This window comes from Myxine glutinosa, chromosome 4, assembly GCF_964187855.1.
Source record: "Myxine glutinosa chromosome 4, kmMyxGlut1.1, whole genome shotgun sequence".
In the NCBI taxonomy this organism is placed as follows: domain Eukaryota; kingdom Metazoa; phylum Chordata; class Myxini; order Myxiniformes; family Myxinidae; genus Myxine; species Myxine glutinosa.
The window spans coordinates 118307197-118330214 of NC_136264.1; the positions used below are offsets into that span (position 1 = coordinate 118307197).

General features: G+C 47.1%; 1 protein-coding gene across 5 annotated transcripts in view; it reads left to right on the top strand.

The window, feature by feature from the left end:
- The window catches only part of LOC137425122 (host cell factor 1), a 148703-nt gene that overhangs the window by 71371 nt on the left and 54314 nt on the right, over window positions 1-23018 (top strand). For all 5 annotated transcript variants that reach the window (XM_068113233.2, XM_068113235.2, XM_068113236.2 and 2 more), the window contains exon 16: window positions 19366-19559. In XM_068113233.2, the coding sequence (XP_067969334.2) occupies window positions 19366-19559 (194 nt within the window). The remainder of the gene's footprint in view (window positions 1-19365; window positions 19560-23018) is intronic.

The following is a 23018-nucleotide window of genomic DNA, read 5'->3' on the forward strand; positions in this document are numbered from 1 at the left end:
CCGTTGTTGTGGTTTTCACCCACTTGACATATTTCTGATATTATGTACTATTATTATCTTCAAAAGGTTTATTGTTCATGAACAGTTATCAAAAGTTAAAAAGGTTAATAGTCAGGTTCACTATGTTTTTTCGTTCAAAATCATGGTAGATTAGCAAACCTATACATTTTTGGAAACGTTATTACATGGAAAATCTGAAAATCAATGTTTACATTTGCCAATTCCGACCAATTCGATTCGGCCATTCGACCAATCGCTTCGATCAACCAATTCGATCGACCAATTCGATCGATTCGATTCGATTCATCGAATTCGATTCGATCGACCATCCGACCAATTCGATTTGCCAATCAATTTGACCGACCTTTGCTTGTGTGGAACAGACTGTGAAAACGATGCGGACTATATTGTCGGATACGACACACAGGACAGTGATGACGAACTCTAAATGGCATATTCTGTAATCGTGTATGTTTGATGCCATTGACTGCCTGTGTATATTTTGTCATTGACTGCCTGTGTAGATGTGAAGTTATACTGACTGCATGTGTATATATGATTTTGCTGACTGCCTGTGTATGTTTGGTGATATGAATTATTGTGACACATTTTGATGTTATTAACTGCCTGTACAAAATGATAACATGTATTTGATTATGCAACTTATCGCGAATATAAAGACAGTATTTTGCAATTCAAAACCTTTGATTCGTGTCTTACCATTCCCCATAGCACTAATTTGATACTTTCATTGGATTCCTTGTCCCTGAAAATATAGGTTTAGTATATATTTTAAAAGTTTTTAGGGTAATTCGAGGCAGAAATAGAACAAAATATATATTTTACAGTGGCCATTTTGAAAATCCAAAATGGCCGCCATACAGGTATCTCTCCAAATGTAAACATTGATTTTTAGTTTCCTTTTGCTATAACCTTTCCAAAAATGTATAGGTTTGCTAATCTACCATGATTTTGAACGAAATATAATTTATTGACATAGTGAACCTGACTATAACTTTAAATGATACAGGAAACCGAACCGGAAGACGACGAGAGGGAAGAAGAAGAGGCGTGGCGAGCAAAGTCGGACAAGACACGTGACGTCGAGCTCTGTAGCGAGTATTGTCTAACGAAGGTCGCGAGGGAATTTTGAGTTCCTTGAAAGGACATCCTGCGATAGGCATCGCTGGGATTGAGAAATCTGCGTAGTCAGGTTTAGGCTGAGATTCCGACGCATCCTTCCCTGGTCGCATCGACTCAAGTAAGAGCCGTCGGCCATTTTGAACCTCGCGCTTCGTTCACCGACAAAGGTTTTGCTACGCGTCAGCTCTTCTCAACATCCTATCGTCTGTCGGGGATGTGTGTGCGCCAATTCGTCGACCGCTTCGTCTCCAATTACGTTGCGGTTTGCTGATTGAGCTGTAACGTGCTCCTCTGTAGGGCGCCTTTTTACAGTTTCGGCTGTGTGACTGCCATTGCCATCTGTACGGGATTCGGGTCTCGACTGGACGGCGGGATTCGGGTTTCGACTGGACATCGGTCTAGCGATCGCTGGAGCGAATCAACTTCGCCTTGGAGAAGGTTATAGAGATATTGAGGAGTGTCCTTTTTCACTCACTGGGAGCGCAGTGAGTTATCTGACTTTAGTTGATGGTGCCATCATAAGATATATAGAGTGCACTCTGGATTGCTATTGGTTGTACCGTTATTCTTGTGTGTGATTTTTAATACAACATTTGTTCGTTTAAAATCATTGGTGTGGTTTCACTGTTGATTTCTAACAGAATAACATAATTTTTCTGCTGTGGCTCCTCTCGGGATTTGGAGGTACACCGTGACCAGGGCGACGGGGAGGAACACGTAACTATATATATATATATATATATATATATATAAATAAGTTCAAAACACCTGGTCACAAGTGTACCGCACTGACCGGGTCCTCAGTCGAGGTCCTCAGCATCATCCCGTTTCGGCCCTTCAACCTCGATACGGTCAGCTAAGGTGGGCCAGCAGGGGCACATACACATCCACATGCAGCAACTACACCTGGATGTGTACATACCCCCAACCCCAGCCAGTGCGAACGCAGACTACAACAACAACACCTCCACATCCAGAATCCACAGCACCAAACAAACATGGTGGAACACGCAAACACCCACCTTTATACCCTTCACCACTCGCCAACAAAACACACCAGATCATTCATATACACACCCATACACACACGTACACACACACACACACACACACACACACACACACACACACACACACACACACACACACACACACACACACACACACACACACACACATACATACATACATACATACATACATACATACATACATACATACATACATACATACACACACAACACCAACCAACCACCTACCCTTACAACATACACCATTCAACATACAAAAACACACACTCATGCAAAAATTATTTCTTGCAAAAACACACACCCTTGCCCACTCACTCATATACACAAAACAAGAAATAATAATCGTAACAAAATAAATAAATAAATAAAACACCACACACAACCAACCTACACCGTTCGACGTGCCTCCATAAACTTCCTCCATATCCAAAATGAGCCTTTCAAGGCAACCTGGGCCACCTTGACACACATCCTCCTTCTTTCTGTCCCACACACTCCCAGCCGAGCAAGAAATCCAGAAAAGGAATTGCCAATATACCCTCTTCACCCCACCTCAAATGGCTGACACGAAACTCGCCAACCCTTCTCCCGGCACTCTGCCTCCAGCTCAGTGTACTTTCCTCTCTTCCTCTCGTGCACCTCCTCCATATTCTCTTCCCAAGGTACCGACAATTCCCCTAAGATATATATACACTCAACCCTCGGCTATCGAGTTTCCCTGCTATCGCGGCTACCTAAAAAACTGCACAACACACGACTATCGCGCACCGGAAATGGTGGAAAGGGTGCTACGTCATCAGCAAGCATGGGGAAAGGGAAATCAAGAAGAGGAAGAACGTAACTTACGCTCAGAAATTCGAAATTGTGCAGTTGATAGACAATGGTGAAACAAAGCGAAGTGTTGGAAAGAAATTTGAGATAAATGAGTCAACAGTGCGAGGTATTTACCAAAACCGTGATTATCGCAGAAACGTCAATAAGATTTAACAATCAACAGTAAAGCAAGGTGCTTCTTTATTAATACGGCACTGGCAGGTTACGAGGAGCAGTATCATGCCCACGTCAACTCCCTCCGCCAACGCCAGATCACCGAATTCTTACGGCCAGACTCGGCGTCAGAACAAATCTAATCGGGGGACATTAGGGTAACCTAGGGGGGTGGGGGGGGGCACAAACTGCCGTTCAGAACTCAATCTATGATGTAAATGCTTGATAATAAGAGTTTGCCGTCAACAACCAACACACCAACCCAGTTCCAATTTAAATACATGCTGCAAAGTCTCTCTTTCACACACACATATACACACACACACACACACACACACACACACACACACACACACACACACACACACACACACACACACACACACACACACACACACACACACACACTATAGCCGACGCGCATGTTTGGCGCCAAAGGCTTGGCCTGCGGGTGGGTGTGGGGGGGGGGCACAATAACTCATTTGGGTGGGCATACCCCGCGAATGCGCCCCCATGACGCCGACCCTGCTTACGGCGTCGCAACGAGGCACAGCCCTCTGTCTTTTACGAGCCCTCTGACGTTGAGTGCTTCTCTGGTGCTGCAGCTGACGCAATCCTGGACGTATTAGAGGCACGTAGGGGTGGTCAATAAGACTCCACCCAAGCCTCGGAACCTACCCAACCACCTAAGCCCCTCATCGTTCCCAAAAAGGAAAATAGAATGGTAAAAAGGTACTTTTTTTACCATTTTATTTTTATTGACATATTGTGATTCTTGTTTTAATGTTTCTTTATGTGTTAATGTTTCTTTATATGTTAGAAACACTTGGTAAAAAAGTGGCAAAAATAGGTTAAATATGTGGTCAACTTGGGGGTCCTGGCACCAATTGGAATTACTAGGGCATGCCCGTACTATATATATATATCTAAAATTATATCCCCCCCCCCTCTATTTACATGAAATGGTTTGGTCCAAAGCGAACGGCTTGCGAGTACGGTGACAATCCCCCCCCCTCTATTTACATGAAATGGTTTGGTCCATTCGCAAAGCCAAAGCGAACGGCAGTTACGAATCGCAGTTACGATGAATCGCAAAGTAGTTTTAATTAGTTTTAAAACATAGTTTAACGCCAACATAGTTTGCCAACGTGAAATAAATGAATACGCTCTCAAATGTGCCGTCCGAGGCAGAGTGTGTTCGCCACGTTCGGCACACGCGATAGCTCGCTGCTCTCTGATTGGTTGAATCGTTTTTTGGACATAGCTCGGTAAGTAATTGTCCGATTAATATGAAACCTTGAAAAGGCACATCCTCGGGTCCCCAGCAATATACCTGGCAAGTTTAAAGTATATCGGACCCGTGGTTGTCGAGAAACAGCGGTCACAGACAAACAAACAAACAAACACACATACAGAGATTACTGGAATTATAGATAGATTACCATACGTTCTTCAGTTCGGCTATCGCGATTTCGGCTAACGCACACCGATAGCGGCACCAATTAGGCGCGATAGCCGAGAGTTGAATGTGTATATATATATATATATATATATATATATATATATATATATATATATATATATATATATATATATATATATAATATGTACATACGTACGTACATACATGCATGCATGTATACATACATACATACATACACAGTATGTATATTTATTTATAGCAGAGAGTACCATGCATAGCCACCAAGAGGAAGCTCAAATCAGGAAGAAAATAAATAAATACCCCAAACCCCAACGTGCATGAGCAAGCTTCTATGCCGAATTTTTTAATAATAAAAGCACTTTGACAACCCTTATCATTTGAAATACAAGACCGACGAATGTCGTTTCGATGTACTTCTTGGAAGTGTCTGTTAGAATTATTCAGAAGAGGAATCAAATGCAAAGTGGAGTGCAACAGACAGATAAAAACCAACAACGATGATTTACATATTCCGAAGTTTTATCGAGATGGCCAGAGCTAGAGTAGCAAAAGCGAGATTTCAGAGGTGCTAATGTTAATCTGTAACAGTATTACTGTAACTGGTGGGAGGGCCGACGGGAGTTGTGGGAGATATGTTGAAGGCAGCAGGAAGTTGGGGTGTGAAGAGAATGACAGAGATCTGTAATCTGGTGGTGAAAGAAGGCCGCATTCCAGTGGATTGGGAACTGAGTATCCTCGTCCCTCTACACAAGGGGAAAGGTGACCCTCTGGAGTGTGGCTCGTACCGAGCGATAAAGTTATTGGAGCATGGAATGAAGGTATTGGAAAGGGTGTTGGAGAGGAGGATAAGGAAGAAGGTGAAGATCGACGAAATGCAGTTTGGATTTATGCCAGGAAGAGGAACGACAGACGCGCTTTTTATTGTGAGGCAGTTGCAGGAGAAGTATATGGATAAGAGGAAGAAGTTGTTTCTTGGGTTTGTTGATCTGGAGAAAGCATTCGATAGGGTTCCACGCGAAGTATTGACATGGGCATTGAGGAAGTTAGGAGTGGAGGAATGGTTGATCAGAGTCGTGATGACAATGTACAAAAGAGCGCACACAGCTGCAAGGACGAAGGACGGGAATAGTGGTGAGTTTGACGTGAAGGTGGGAGTGCATCAGGGGTCGGTACTATGTCCACTACTATTTGTAGCTGTGATGGAGGTGCTGGCTCAGAACGTAAAGGACGGTTTACCGTGGGAGTTGTTGTATGCAGATGATCTGGTATTGATTGCGGAAAGTATGGTTGGACTGAAGGAAAAGATGAACAAGTGGAAGGAATGTATGGAGACAAAAGGTCTGAAGGTGAATATCGGAAAGACGAAGGTGATGGCAAGTGGGAAAGCATGTGGTGAGGTGGAAAGAACTGGGAAGTGGTCATGTGCTGTGTGCAGGAAGGGTGTCGGAGTGAACTCCATTCAATGTACAATGTGCGCTGAGTGGGTTCATCAAAAATGCAATGGTCTGAGAGGGTCATTAACCAGTGTGGCAGCTACATTGAAATGTAAGGTGTGCACAGAGGGGGCTGCAGATGGAGGAAATGTTGAGTTGGATCTTGGAGACGACGTGAAGCTGGAATGTGTGAAAAGATTTTGCTACCTCGGAGACATGCTGAATGGAGAAGGTGGATCAGACTCGGCAACGGTTGCTCGAGTGAGATGTGCATGGAAGAAGTTTCGGGAACTGGGTGGCGTGCTGATGAGGAGGGGAGTGTCATTGAAGCTGAAGGGAAAGGTGTATGCTGCATGTGTGAGAAGTGTTATGATTTATGAGAGTGAGACATGGGTAATGAACGTAGAGCAGCAACGAAGGCTGGAAAGGGTGGAAATGCGAATGGTTCGGTGGATGTGTGGAGTATCGTTGAGAGAGAGAGGAAGACAAATGATGAATTGCGAAATATAATTGGAATAGAGCCTGTGATTGATGCTGTGAAGAGGAACAGGTTGAGATGGCTTGGTCATGTGTTGAGGAAGGATGAAAGTGACTGGTTGAGAAGAGTGATGGAAATGAATGTAGAAGGAAGTAGAGGACGGGGAAGACCGAGAAAGACTTGGCTAAAGATGGTGGAAGAAGAAATGCGGACAAGGGGGGATGCAGAAAATAGGGCAAAATGGAGAAGATTGTCATGGGGACCACAAGGCTAACCCTCGCTCTGGCAGGGAAAATGGCCTTAAAATGCATGTTTGTTGTTGTGTGTATATATATATATATATATATATATATATATATATATATATGTATATATTGTTACGGTTTTCCGCCGCCCTTCTTACCCTTACCAAGGGGAGGTTAAGCCCCTTGTTGTTTCTGGGCCGGCGAAACCGAGACTTGAAACACCCCTTCCAGGCAAACGCAAGGTAGGGTTTCGGGACCAGTCTCGCACGTACCTAAATACCTGCGCCGCCACGTAAGAGGGGAACCAAGCCTCGCACGAGCCACGTGTAATTTGGGTACACCGAGCGGATTGCGTACCACGTGGTCCGTGCAGTTACCGTTGATATTGGAACCCGATTATAGAGCGGTTATATTCGTACCACGCTTAGTCAATGATGTAAAACACGAGACGGTCGAATAAAGGAATAACAGGATTTAATTATTATTTACACAAGTATGTACAAGTCGGTAGAAAGCAGACACAGAGCAGAACTTAATCAGTCTTATGCTTAATACCCAGACACGGGCCCGATCACACTCACAAAGGGGAAATGCAGGCAGGATGATGTTCACGCACTGCCTTGGTCGTCCAGGAACGGTGGCGTCGTCCGGCGTGGCTCTCCACGGTCAACAGCACGTCCCAAGATGAAGGCAAGCAGGTGGTGGAAAAGGATCCTCGTAGCGCGTCTCTCGAACAAAGGGGCAGATGAGGCAGGAAGGCAGGAGGGAATGTACGCGTCTCTCGGCGGCTTTCCACAGCGCATTGAGTCACCAGCGCGCTATCACTCACATAATCCACTAGAGGCTCGGCCTCAAGCTCAACCGAGCGTCCACTTTAATACGAGCGCTTATACTTGGTTCATGCGCGTCTTTTCTCCGAACTCGTAACTTTCATCAATACTCGCCTCTCCAACAACTCGATGCACAAGCTCACCTCTCCCCGGACTGCTCCCCGAACCTCTGGTGGGGGGGCTTCGCGCGACAGGTTTTATTGCCATGCCCTGAGTCCTCTCGAACGTTCCAACCACACCCTGTGACACATTGCCGCAGCCACTCCCTTTGAGCCCTGATTGGCGGCTCGCGCTTAGTCAGCTTCTCTGCCGCCTTCATTCGGTCCCTGCTCGATTTGCCAGGCCTGCCTCGTGTTAATTCACGCCAAAAAGCCAAAGGCAGCACAAGGAGGCATAAGGCAATGGAGGCGGCATAAGGTAATGGAGCCATGAAAAGGACCTAACTCTCATTATTCTACTCAACGCAAAACTAACACAGGAAAAGGACTATGCTCACACATACTAAGAGATAACTGCACTATCGCGAGGCTACGTGTTGTTGTGTGACTAAACTATGAGGGGGAAATTTAACCTTTATTGTACAAAACCGCAACACTACCCCTCTCCCTCGTCAGACTGGTCCCCGAGTCGAACCCAGCAAAAATGGAACGACCGGTTTTGAGAATGATCTGGAAAATTAACTTTTACTTTTACATGTGACATATAGATGTGGTTCCCCCTAACATTTACTCTAACCCGTGGGTGCGACAGTTTTAAAACACTAAATATGTCCCACCAATTGTGTTGAGTATCGACTCTAACAGAATCACGCCCACAATTAACCGAATCCGGAATTTGTCAAACTAAACATATAGCCGGTGGGCAGCATTTTTATATACTAGCACAGAAAACTTAACTTATTTACAGTTCTATGACCCAGGACCTGTCCTTTTTGGAAAGAAGATTGGAGTGGAGAGAAAGCACAGCAAAGCACAAAAACACACTCAAAATCATCACATTTGCTGCTTGCTTCTTGCTTCTTGCATCTTCTGTGTGCATATATCAAACCGGCTAGCCCCCGGACCGGCATACAGGCCATTCCTGCTCTTCAGGGCTAACTAAACGTACAAATCTTCCCATCCCTAGCACGCCATAATAAAAATGCACAACAAAATGCTTCATTTTATTTCTCTGCCAGGCAGGGCCAACCCTATGTGGTCCGACTGCGTGACAATAACACCACTCAAAACAAGTGCTCCGAAGATGCAAGGTGATGTTGCAGCAAGGTGCTGCACAGCAGAGGTGCAAGGCCACAAGACCTGTGGTCCATAAGTGTATGTGGTGCAGCAAAGTGTTTGTGGCAGGAAAGTGCTGCACAGGTGCAGCAAAGTTATAACAAAAGGATATGGCAGCAAATGCTGCGCAGTTCGGCTGCACAGATGTAGCAAAGTGCAGCAGGGTGCTGCACAGGTCGATGGTGCTGCACAGGTCGATGGTGCTGCACAGTTCCACCTCCAAAATGGTCCTGGGGTGGGGGGGGGGGAGACCAAGCACGACCAGCAAAGCGGAAAGGGCGCAAAGGTACACAGCAAAACAAGGTAATGCAGCGTGATGGGCGCGGAAGAGCGAGCGGAGCAGGCTCGTCCCTAACCGTCCGTACCCCCCCCCCCCCCCCCCCGGTCGGCTTACACTACCCTAGCCCTTCCTTGTATTTACAAATTCGTCTTTACGTCTTGTCTCCCATATCCCCCCTCTAATCCAAATTCGTCTCCCAATCCCTCCCAGGAAGGAAGGAATGGAACAACCACAATGTCACTCTTCGTCGTGATGCGTCTCCCTTACTCAATCAGCTCACAAAGTCCTGGTGTGGAGCTTCGTCCTCCTTGGTGAATGGCTGTGGATGATGCGAAGGGGGTTTCTCATCCTAACTACACTACTGACATTTACTTTTAACCTACCAGGAGTCATACCCTGCCAAGCGGCCATCTTTAAACTATGTGGTTCTAAAAACCTGAATTCCCATTGTCTACCCTGTGGTTCCCCTGAAATTTGGGTCTCACTCCCACAAATTTTCACACTGTGCCCTTGCACAATTTCGTGGCTGGGTCATGTGGCTCCACTAGCAGGTCTACCTACCTGCGCACCTCCGCCACTGAAGTCGCCACCCGAGCTTACCTGCTCCTGCGAATACCTAAACTGGGGAAGGCCCCTCCTGGCTCTTTACCCCCTGATGCCCACCTTGGCATTGGGCAACCCGGGTCCTTCCCTTAGATGCTCGGGCCCCATTGAACAACTCACAACTACTCTAACTGGCTCCCAGAGCCTACCTGCGGCCTCACCTGGCCGACAAACTACCAGTGGCGGAGTGCCCCAATAACCATATGCACCAATTAAACCACACGCCCAGCCATGTCACTGAATCATGCACCCTCCAAAGCACTAATTGCCACTACCTGCACCACAGGTGCCAATATCCATCCAAATTTTGCCTACGCCCTCTACCTGGCTTTACACTACCCCCCGGGGCTTTCGCGAATGGGTTCCACTCTTCCCCCATTCACTCCTTCGCACCATGCATTCCACACCTTTTATTCCCACACCAAGCATTACACACCATTTATTCGCACACCACTTTCCTTGCACACCAAATTCGCACACCTTTTGTGCTCACACACCTCTTTCCATACACCTCTACACAATTCCATTTGTCTTCCACACACAATTCCTTTTATTCTCACACAATTCCTCACACACACAGCATCATCTATCTAACTGCTTTTCCTACTACTCGTGCTTCCCCGTCGTCCCGTTACACTAAGCACTCCCTTCGTCATTAACATCCACCTAAGCTACCTACGTCCCCACTACAGGTACAATGTCACTACTTAAATCTCATGTCTTCTAAAGTCTGCTAAATCCCTATCATTATCCTAGCCCTCCCTCGGCTAGCTTCGGTGCCCCATGGAGGTAACCATGGTTGGCACCCCCATGTGCCTAACACTGCCATCCCCCTAAGCTAATGCTCATGGGCCCTGATCGTGTGAGGAATGGTTAAACTACCATTCCCCCACGTAGGGTACACTATCCTCATCAGTCCACTACACTTGAGCCTCTTCGTGTGGAAATACATTGTCATCACGGCTCGGCTTCGAAAGGCCGAGCGATCTATGCGGTTGGTTGGTCTACTGTATGGGGTGTCCGTCCGGCCTTTTTGATCCAGGGGAGGAGGCATGGATGGGCCGAGGTGCAGGGGCCCATCTCGGCGCGGGGCCTCGCGGTCCCACGCACGATGGCCCCAACCGCCCACGGTCGGAGCACCGCACTCGCCAAGGTGCGCGGCTCCAAACTCTCCTACATCCCCTTGAACCTCGCCGATTGTCTTTAACGCCACGGTGCGGGACCAACCATACAGGGCAGGGTCCGGCACGGGTCGTGCACAGCGGTCCTTGTGAAACCGCCGCACCACCGATCCCGGCCGGTCTCTGCACAACTCACCGAGGGCTCACGTCGGCTATCCATCGCGCTAAACGCTACCCCGGTCGGTGTCGATGCTTGAGCCGCGTCCTCACTACTCGTGACCCACTCCGCACTCGCACACCCAGGCATCCCTGCGCCTCCCATACATTCCGTTACACACTCTTCCCGCACACAGTCCGGTGTGCATTCTCCCTCGCACACCGTACTCGCACCTGCACACCTAGGCGCACTCATACCTTCCACACAATCCGTTACACACTCCTCCCGCACACAGTCTGTAACACCCATGGGTGTGCACTCTCCTGTTGCACACCCAATCATCGCACACTCTTTTTCCCCACTCTCGGGTGTGCACTCCTTCGCACACTCCTTTACCACACACTTTTCTGTTACACACTCTGTAACACCCCCGGGTGTGCACTCCTGCACACGCTCTGTAATACACTTTGCTCGCACACAGTCCGGTGTGCATTCTCCCTCACACTCTAACACCCACGGGTGTGCACTCTCCTGTTGCACACCCAATCATTGCACACATTTTCTCCATGCACTCTTCTCGTGCACACTCTCTCGTTACCGCACACTCTGGCACACCCTTTTCTCTCGCACACCCGCGCTCCGGTGCACACTTTTCTCTCACACGCGCACCAGTCGCCCTCGTACACCGCACAATGGACCTTCCACGACCGCCCGGGTTTCGTTTCTCTCCCAAGCGCGCCAAACACTTTCGCGCCATTATTCCTACTCACCTTGGGGACCTCCTTTCCCGCCAGCACCTGCAAACTTCCCATTTGGTTAGCAAGCCCGACATCACGGTGCAAATACAAACTTTGGGTGCATTCCATTTCTTTCTCCCGTGATATATTTTCTGATTCTGCCGTCTCTTCTGCCCCCATTATTTCAATTCAAATTATTTCTTTTTTCTACCTCGACCGTCGGCACCCATAAAATTTTCTTTTCCAATTCACCGATCGTCGGTTCTTCGACACCCCGCGTCACGATTTCTATAGCCCCCGTCAATTTGGCTGCGCTCTGCTCTACCTCGCTCTCCATGCGTTCCTCACACCACGTCACCTCGTCGCGTACCAATGTGACCTCCCCACTCAACATGCGCCCAATGTTCTCCCCTGCCTTTTTCATGTCACACCTGGATTCCTCCCTCATTTCTTTCATTTGTTTTTCCAATCGCTCACCCTGAGCCTTCATATCGTCCGTTTGGGCATTCATTGTTTCTTTCAATTCGCCCTTGTTACACCTTGCTTCGTCCCTCTGCATTTCTATAGATGCTCGTAGTTGCTCCATGAGTAAGTACAGATCCAAACCCGCTGGCACCGCGGGCTCGGCTCTCGCCGCCACGTGCGAGGTGCCGCCATTTTCTTTGCAAGCTACCTCCCCCTCTTCGGCTTCCTCCATTACCAACTGTCTCTCCTGTGAGTCCTGGGTCATTAATTCTCCCTCTACCTCGTCTTCTACCCCCACCGGCATTCGACCGTCTTGGCTAGCCATGGTACGAATACAAAATTTTGGATTTAATAACTAAATTTCGGTCGCTCATAATTTCGAGAATTTTGGTGTCCAAAAAATTTGTCCAGGGTTCCAAATCCCACTGCTGACTACCAAATGTTACGGTTTTCCGCCGCCCTTCCTACACTTACCATGGGGAGGTTAAGCCCCTTGTTCTTTCTGGGCCGGCGTAACCGAGACTTGAAACGCCCCTTCCGGGCAAATGCAAGGTAGTGTTTCGGGACCAGTCTCGCACGTTCCTAAATACCTGCGCCGCCACGGAAGCGGGGAACCAAGCCTCGCATGAGCCACGTCTAATTTGGGTACACCAAGCGGATTGCGTACCACGTGGTACCAATGCAGTTACCATTAATATTGGAACCCGATTCGAGCGGTTATATTCGTACCACGCTTAGTCAATGATGGAAAACACGAGACGGTCGAATAAAGGAATAACAACAACAAACAACAACATGCATTTTAAGGCCATTTTCCCTGCTAGAGCGGGGGGTTAGCCTTGCGGTCCCCATGACAATCTTCTCCATTTTGCCCTATTTTCTGCATCTCTCCTTGTTAACCCCCTTACCCGCATTTCTTCTTCCACCATCTTTAGCCAAGTCTTTCTCGGTCTTCCCCGTCCTCTACTTCCTTCTACATTGATTTCCATCACTCTTCTCAACCAGTCACTTTCATCCTTCCTCAACACATGACCAAGCCATCTCAACCTGTTCCTCTTCACAGCATCAATCACAGGCTCTATTCCCATCATCTTTCGCAATTCATCATTTGTCTTCCTCTCTCTCAACGATACTCCACACATCCACTGAACCATTCGCATTTCCACCCTATCCAGCCTTCGTTGCTGCTCTACATTCATGACCCATGTCTCACTCCCATAAATCATAACACTTCTCACACATGCAGCATACACCTTTCCCTTCAGCTTCAACGACACTCCCCTCCTCATCAGCACGCCACTCAGTTCCTGAAACTTCTTCCATGCACATCTCACTCTAGCAACCGGTGCCGAGTCTGATCCACCTTCTCCATTCAGCATGTCTCCGAGGTAGCAAAATGTTTTCACACCTTCCAGCTTCACGCAGTCTCCAAGATCCAACACAACATTTCCTCCATCTGCAGCTCCCTCTGTGCACACCTTACATCTGAATGTAGCTGCCACACTGGTTAATGACCCTCTCAGACCGCTACATTTTTGATGAACCCACTCAGCGTACATTGTACATTGAATGGAGTTCACTCCGACACCCTTCCTGCACACAGCACATGGCCACTTCCCAGTTCTTTCCACCTCACCACATGCTTTACCACTTGCCATCACCTTCGTCTTTCCTATATTCACCTTCAGACCTTTTGTCTCCATACATTCCTTCCACTTGTTCATCTTTTCCTTCAGTCCATCCATACTTTCTGCAATCAACACCAGATCATCTGTATACAACAACTCCCACGGTAAACCCTCCTTTACGTTCTGAGCCAGCCCCTCCATCACAGCTACAAATAGTAGTGGACTTAGTACCGACCCCTGATGCACTCCCACCTTCACCTCAAACTCACCACTGTTCCCGTCCTTCGTCCTCACAGCTGTGCGCGCTCTTTTGTACATTGCCATCACAACTTTGTCACCATTCCTCCACTTCTAACTTCCTCAATGCCCACGTCAATACTTCGCGTGGAACCCCATCGAATGCTTTCTCCAGATCAACAAACCCAAGAAACAACATCTTCCACTTCTCCATGTACTTCTCCTGCAACTGCCTCACAATAAAGAGCGCGTCTGTCGTTCCTCTTCCTGGCATAAATCCAACCTTTTCCAATACCTTCATTCCATGCTCCAATAACTTTATCGCTCGGTACAAGCCACACTCCAGAGGGTCACCTTTCCCCTTGTATAGAGGGACGAGGGTACTCAGTTCCCAATCCACTGGAATGCGGCCTTCTTTCACCACCAGATTACAGATCTCTGTCATTCTCTTTACACCCCCAACTTCCTGCTGCCTTCAACATATCTCCCACAACCCCCGTCGGCCCTCCCGCTTTTCTACTCTTCATTGCTTTTATCGCTTCCTCAACTTCCTTCTCAGTTATCTTCTCTCCCGGTCCTAAAACTGGGTTACTCTCTATGTTGCCATCCCGTTCATTCTCTGTATTCAACAGCATTTACATATATCTTTTCCATCTTCCTTTAATTCCATCTGGGTCCACAACGATTTGTCCCACTTCATCCTTCAAGCAACTCACCCCCATCACATCACACCTCTTTCGCTATCTGCTTTGCATTCCTGAATACCACTCTCTGACCCTCTTCCGAATCCAAGCGTTCTCCGAACATTTTCCTGCATGCCTCCTGCGCCTTTGCTACCTCTTTCTTTGCAGCCTTCTTGGCTGCCTTATAACTTTCATGCTCTGCTTTTTCTGCGCCCGTACCCTTCGCCTTCTGCCCCTCCTTGAACTTCTTCCTCTTCTCGTCAATCCTCTTTCCAACTTCATCATCCCACCACCATGTTCCGAGTACCTCGGTGGTCCTTTTGTCCATCCACATACCTCACCAACGGCTCCCAACAGACTATCTTTCATTGACATCCAACCACATTCAAGCTCAACCACATCATCCTCTACCCTACTCAGCCTCTCTTTTGATGTCTCCCTTGCTGTCACCTCTTTCAACCTCCACACCTTCATTCTCGGTTGGTACTTCACCCGCCGAGCTCTCCTCGCACCTTTCACCCTTATGTCGCAGACAACCAAGTGGTGCTGTGAAACAGCCTCCTCCCCCGGGATCACCTTTGTGTCCCGGAGGTGCCCCCTATCTCGCCTACGCACCATCAGGTAGTCAACGGTTGTCGTCGGCCCACCTGACGTGTATGTAACAAGCTTATTATCCCCTTTCTGGAACTGAGTACAGTAATACCCCGGCCTACGTCATTAATTGGTTCCATAAGCCGTGACGTAACTCGGTTTTTGACGTAAACCGGGCGTAATGTCTTTAAAATGCCTTAAAATGAAGACAAACACCGTAAAACTAGAGTAAATAACTGGAGGAGGCTGCGGCTTCGCAGCAAATTGCAAATTTGCAAATCCATGCACATGTGCACATGCACACGTCGATCGGTTTGTCGACGCTGGATGCCGGCGAGGTGCCCGACGAGGCACGCCGGCTCGATGCATGACACGGTCGTTCGTTTCACATGGGCCATGGGGCCTGACCTCGTCGCGGACATTGCACACTCTGCACGGTTACGTGACGTCTGCCACGGACGGTCGTCCGAGCCGGCATCGTCATGTTTCGCCGTTGCCATGTTACGTTGGTTGTTTTACACAGTAAAGGAACCTTTACACAGTAAAGGAATAATCACAACAATACCAGCGAAAGGCAAAGCAAGCACGCGACTGCAGCACAGGACACAATGCATATGGCGTCGCCTTTGTTTTGAATGAGAACCAGCACCTACGCATACGTATACTGTCCGTACATTTTAAAAATATTTTTAATGTGCTTTTTATTGTATTTTAAATTGTTTCGATCGTTAAAACATCAACGTTAAAACAATGATCAACGATCGTTAAAACGTTAAAACATCCAATTGTTTAATTTTTTTCACGTCCGTAGGAGTGACGTAAAGTTGCACATAATGAGTTCGCTGAACTGAAATTTACTCGAGAAGAGTGGCGTAAAGTCGGATTTGACGTAGGTCGAAATGGCATAAAACGGGGTATGACTGTATTACAAATCAACAAATCAGCTCCATCAGCAAACTCCAAAATCCTTTCACCTTCTCCATTTCTCACACCATATCCGTAACCCCCATGAACTCCCTCAAAACCGTCCATACTCCTTCCCACATGTCCATTTAGGTCTCCTCCTACCACAACAACTTCCTCATCTTTCACGTTTTCCATCAGCTTCTCTATCGCACACCAGAACTTGTCCTTTTCTTCATCGCTCCGACCAACCTGCGGAGCATATCCCGAGATGACGTTCACCAAGAGCTTTCCAATCATCATTTTCACCATCATCAACCTTTCACTCACTCCAGTCACACTCACCACACTGTCTACAAACTCCTCAGAAAACAGGACACCAACACCATTCATGCCCTCCGGGCACCCTTGCCACACAAACTTGTATTTCTGTCCCTGCCTACCCTTCACCATTCTCACACCACTTCCCTTCCATCTCGTCTCTTGCGCACAACATATGTCCACTCTTCTTCTGACCAATACTTCCACCACTTCTCCTGATCTCCCTGTCATTGTCCCTACATTCCCTGTCCCAAACTTCAGAAACCGATCTCCACTTCGGGCTGTACCCTGCCCATATGTAGTTGTAATTGTCATGGTTCTCTTTCTGAGGCAATGTTTTTATGGCCGGATGCCTTCCTGACGCCAACCCTCTTTGTCACCTCTTACGACACGCAGGGATACGGTGTACCTATTCTAACCAGGGTACACACCGGGGATAAAGGAATAACAGGATTTAATTATTATTTACACAAGTATGTACAAGTCTGTAGAAAGCAGACACAGAGCAGAACGTATAGTGGGGCGGCTTAGCCCAAATATTCAAAAGAATTGTGCATTTTGTGAAACAAGCACCAAATTTGGCACAAATGTACATTAATATGTTGCGAACATTTTCAGATATTGGGCCACTTGAAATTCCGTAATTTTTTTTTTCAAATTTTTTCAAATTTCGTAATTTCAAATTTTTCGGGTGACACCGTCACAATTTCGGTCTTCGAGGCCGGCCGATAGGCAAAGTGTGACCGGAAGGGACGAGGTTCTCCTGACCACGTGGCCCTCGATCTGGGAAGCGAGAGGCGTTCCATTAGTGGACGTGCCCCTCACGCCCGACTTTTGGGCGGCCCCGGCAGGCCGTTTGTTTTGACGTTCCGTGACAGGCCCCGCACCCCCACCTCCGGGCCGACCGGAAGCTTGTGCTGAGTACATCATACCTGAACAACTCAGTGAGGCAGAACACAGCAGTGCCCACCAGGGTGACCCCTTCAGTGCATAAACCAATTAACCTGTCCACTGCAGGGCATATAGAAATGAAGTTATTTTCTGCATATAATAATAATATAAGTTCAGTTCTATATAACAATTTCTGTTATCACCACTACCACTACAACTACCACTACTACAAGCTTTGTCTGGAATTTTGTGGACTAACAGACAAACAGACATACAGACAAGCTGGGATCAAAACATTACCTCCTTCCACCATTGAGTGTAGAGGTAAACATCATGGAAATTATATCATGCCCTAGATTTAATTCATGCTTACCCGTGTATTTGCTTCACTGGTTCACAAGGTCTTTTGCATACATGTAATTCAGACTCTCGTCTTCATTGCTGACCACACAATGTTCGCAACATATTAATGTACATTTGTGCCAAATTTGGTGCTTGTATCACAAAATGCACAATTATTTTGAATATTTGGGCTAAGCTGCCCCACTATATCGGCCGGCCTCGAAGACCGAAATTGTGACGGTGTCACCCGAAAAATTTGAAATTACGAAATTTGAAAAAATTTGAAAAAAAAAATTACGGAATTTCAAGTGGCCCAATATCTGAAAATGTTCGCAACATATTAATGTACATTTGTGCCAAATTTGGTGCTTGTATCACAAAATGCACAACAGGTTTGCTATGCTGCTACACTAGTAATCAGTCTTATGCTTAAAAGCCCAGACACGGGCCCGATCACACTCACAAAGGGGAAATGCAGGCAGGATGATGTTCACGTGCTGCCTTGGTCGTCCAGGAACGGCGGCGTCGCCCAGCGTGCTCTCCACGGTACCAGCACGCCCGCGAAGATGGCAAGCAGGTGGTGGAAAAGGATCCTCGTAGCGCGTCTCTCGAACAAAGGGGCAGATGAGGCAGGAAGGCAGGAGGGAATGTACGCGTCTCCTTGGCGGCTTTCCACAGCATGTTGAGTCACCAGCGCGCTATCACTCACGTAACCCACTAGAGGCTCAGCCTCAAGCTCAAACGAGCGTCCACTTTAATACGAGCGCTTATACTTGGTCCATGCGCGTCTTTTCTCCGAACTCGTAACTCTCATCAATACTCGCCTGTCCAACAACTCGATGCACAAGCTCACCTCTCCCCGGACTGCTCCCCGAACTTCTGGTGGGGGCTTCGCGCGACGGGTTTTATTGCCACGCCCTGAGCCCTTTCGAACGTTCCAACCACACCCTGTGACGCATTGCCGCAGCCACTCCCTTTGAACCCTGATTGGCGGCTCGCGCTTACCGTCAGCTTCTCTGCCGCCCTCATTCGGTCCCTGCTCGATTTGCCAGGCCTGCCTCATGTTAATTCGCTCCAAAAAGCCAAAGGCAGCACAAGGAGGCATAAGGCAATGGAGGCGGCATAAGGTAATGGAGCCATGAAAAGGACCTAATATTCTACTCAACGCAAAACTAACACAGGAAAAGGACTATGCTCACAAATACTAAGAGATAACTGAACTATCGCGAGGCTACATGTTGTTGAGTGACTAAGCTATGAGGGGGAAATTTAACCTTTATTGTACAAAACTCAAAACCGCAACAATATATATATAGATTTATCCCCCTTTATGAATAATAATGCTGCCACTGCAATTGGTCTAAATTTTACAGAAAAGTGGTACATTTTCAGGGATGCTGCTTTGGAGTTTGGCGGGAAGGGTTTGGGGAGAAAACACTTGAAAGGGGTAGTCGTCTCTTGTTGATTGATCCCAGTATATATATTTTTTGGTTCATTCTTGTATTTTAATCTCCTGCATTTTCTCCGTTTGTCTTCCAAAGGTGTAAGTGCACTGGCTTCTGTGTCAAACACAATTGCTAGGTCCCCTGCAGGGCCAGGAAATGCTGTTGTTGTTACCCCAGTGACTACTCTACCACCTGGTGCTACACTCGCCAGCCTCGTACCAAGCCCAGTGCCCAATCAAGCTGCTGTCACACTTAGCATGGCTCCAAAAATGCAGCAAGCATGTGCGAAGGTAAGCAGCAGAACAGATGGATCGTGTCGACAGTTTGGTCACAGAAGAACTTGCCACCATCATAAATCCAGGCTTGACTACCGGTTGAACTCATTTTCCCTTTTGCTTTCGCCATTTCCAATGTAATCACTGGTTTAAAAGAGTTGTAAAATAAAGGTCCATTCTCAGAAATTCACTCGTCTTATTACCTCCACCACCGAAAGTGGATGGAGGTTATGTTTTCACCCCTGTCTGTCTGTTTGTCTGTTTGTGGACAAGATATCTCAAGATTGTGGACGGATTCAGAAGAAATTTGGCGGACAGGTAGTAGTCTGGTCTGTTAGGGGGATTTTAAGGGGGGATTGTGTAAATTTGTCTACAAGCATGAAACTTGGCACACTTGTAGTTTGTGACCTGCTGAATTCAAATCTGCCGGGAGCCAAAGCCAATTCTCAATGGGAGCGCCATATTTGACACTTCAAAATGGCCGCCACTCAAAAACTGACTTTTCTGTTACTAGCCAACCAAAAGTCACATAATTACAATTAAAAGCACTTTTCTAGGGTTTTGGACCTCACTGATTCTAAATCTGATGTCTGTTTGACAGTAGCCTTGACAGGAAATTTTACATATATATATTTTTTATGTTTGACAATTTTTTTTAATTTTAATTTTTTTATTTAAATTTTATTTATTTTATTTCATGAACATGGGATTGTGAGTTCTGGACCTTTGAGCCCAGATCTCTAGAGACTCAGGTGGTCCCTCAACACCAGAGCAGTAATTGGAGTATGACTTCTGTCTGAGGAGATACAGACCCATGACAGAGACCTGGTGAGCATAGCGAGTGCGCTTTATATGATGCTCATGAAGCACAGACTGGGCACGGCCTGATGTGAGGACCTGGGCCTGAGTAAGAATGTTGCTCCACCCAGAGTCCCGCAGCAACTTACCAATCATCTGGTGCATTTTGTTCTCTATGTGTAGAGCGCCCATCATCAGGACCAGCTTATCTTCCCCCATTGTGTCAGGGAATGACCACTGCAGCTGCTTAGCGATGGCATACAGAGGCTGGTCACCACCAAGCACAGGAGTTTGACCAGGGTTGAGGGCCTCTGTGCCTTACATTGTGAGATGCATTGCATGTTTCATCATAGAAGGTGTGGCTGCTTTGTCAGGGAACAGAGGTAGAACCCCTATCAATGCCTTAGGCTTCACAGAGTCATCACTCATGAGTCGGGAGTTGTAGCCTGACCAGGTGATGACTTCACCTTCTGGCAATGTGTCCTGTTTCAGCACTGTGGACACATGTGCCATCCAGGACTCATCCTTGAATTTGGCTCCATGTAGCAGATTATGAGATGGCCGAGAATTGAGATCTGGAGTACATGGTACATGCAAATCATTGCTTGAGAATTCAGCTGGCTGAACCACTGTGTAGGATTCAGGAAGTTGTGGTACAGTAGTGTCTGTAGGATCCAGCTCGATAGAGGGTCGCTGTACTCCTTGGTTGTCCCAAGACAGGTGGTTTTTTCACGCTGATTGCTGTCCCATGGAACTCATCATGGGAGAAGTTACCTTGGTTGCTGCTATCCAAGTTGTCTACATCAAAGGTCACGAAGACCCCACTACGGATGTTTGTGGGCAGCACAACTCCATCCTGGACAAACTGTTTGACGTGTGCTCGTGCCATGGATCGCCTGATCTCCAAGACACGACTGTAAGACACAGAAACCCCAAATGCATTGGCATTATTGATCTCTTTCTTCCGCCTACCCTCACCATGCAGCTTGAGGTCCTGGTACAAAGGGAAAGGGGTATCATGTTCTTTGTTGTGACGGATGTTGCTGGACTTTGTGGCATGATGTGATGTGAACCACTGCAGGTATTATAAATAATCTGCTGGGCAATGGCGCTTGCAACTCTTGCCCTGCCTTGTACCTGCGCCTGCAACTCCTCATTGCTCTGTTCACGCAAGATTGAGGGGCCCTGGAGCAGGATGTTGAGGAAGCTTCTCAGCTATCCAGGGATGGGAGATGTCAGGGAATCAGAGGCAAAAGAACCAGTAAATGGTTCTTGCCTCTGGAGACAGCATTTCCTAAGTATTACTGCTGCTCGCATCAACAACAAAGCATCATCCTGACCTATCTGGGACTTATGGGCTTCAGCTATTAGATCTCCAACGTTCTGGTTGCTAGAGATATAGACTTCCTTGCCCTGGGAGAACTCTGTCGACTCAGGAAGCAGCTTCAGAAGATACTCCTTGAACCGTGTGGCATGTGGTTCCCTGGTATCAGAACAGGGAATTCCCTGTTGCTCCACAAGTGTTCTATATAACTGTCGCAAAGCAGACAGTTTGAAGACTGAGTCAGAGTCCTCGACTAAAGCAACAATTTGCGCAATGGCAACTGAATTGAAGTGAGGGGCAGGAGGACCTGCAGATGATCTGCGATCCTCAGCACGAGCTGAGTCTCTCAGGTGCAAGTAACACTGTACATGATAGTAAGTGTCACCAGCGTGGGCATCAGCTGCGTGGGCAATCAGTTTGCCCAGAAGATTGAAATTGTTGGTGCTCTGAGCCCAGGTCTTTAAGTTTGTGTCTACATTAAATGTTTCAATTTTACGTAGATTATTTTGGTCCTGTCCCTCACATATTATGCAACAAGGGGACTTCTGAGGAGCAGAAGACACTGCAAAACTGCACCGTAGTTTCTTAGGTGAGTTTTGGTCACTAGAATCCTCTTTTTCAGTGAACCTTCTCAGGCGAGAGTTACTGCAGTAGGTTCTGCACACTTTGTGATATTTGGCATTGTGTGTCTGAAGCGTCTTAGCAATGCCCTGGCCCTCATCAAGCTGAGCCCATGGCACTTTCAAACAAGAAGGCATGACACCAATGGCTTTAAAACCATTCAGATCTTTCTCAATTGAAGCAAGGCCCTCTTCCGTTGGCGTCTGCAACCGTTCATCCTTTTCATCTTGGCAGACACAGCAAAGCTCCCAGTTGATGGCATCCATCCTTGCCATCCACCACCAGTACAGCTAGGACTTCTATTCTCTATTCTTCTATTCTATTCTTCTATTCCCACAGCAGAACGACAGGCACCTGAAAAAAAAAAAAAAAAAAAAATTAAAAAAATTGTCAAACATAAAAATAAAAAAAATGTAAAATTTCCTGTCAAGGCTACTGTCAAACAGACATCAGATTTAGAATCGGTGAGGTCCAAAACCCTAGAAAAGTGCTTTTAATTGTAATTATGTGACTTTTGGTTGGCTAGTAACGGAAAAGTCAGTTTTTGAGTGGCGGCCATTTTGAAGTGTCAAATATGGCGCTCCCATTGAGAATTGGCTTTGGCTCCCGGCAGATTTGAATTCAGCATGTCAAAAACTACAAGTGTGCCAAATGTCATGCTTGTAGACAAATCTGCACAATTTTTCCCCTAACAGACCAGACTATAGTGTATGTGACGAGGACGAAATGAT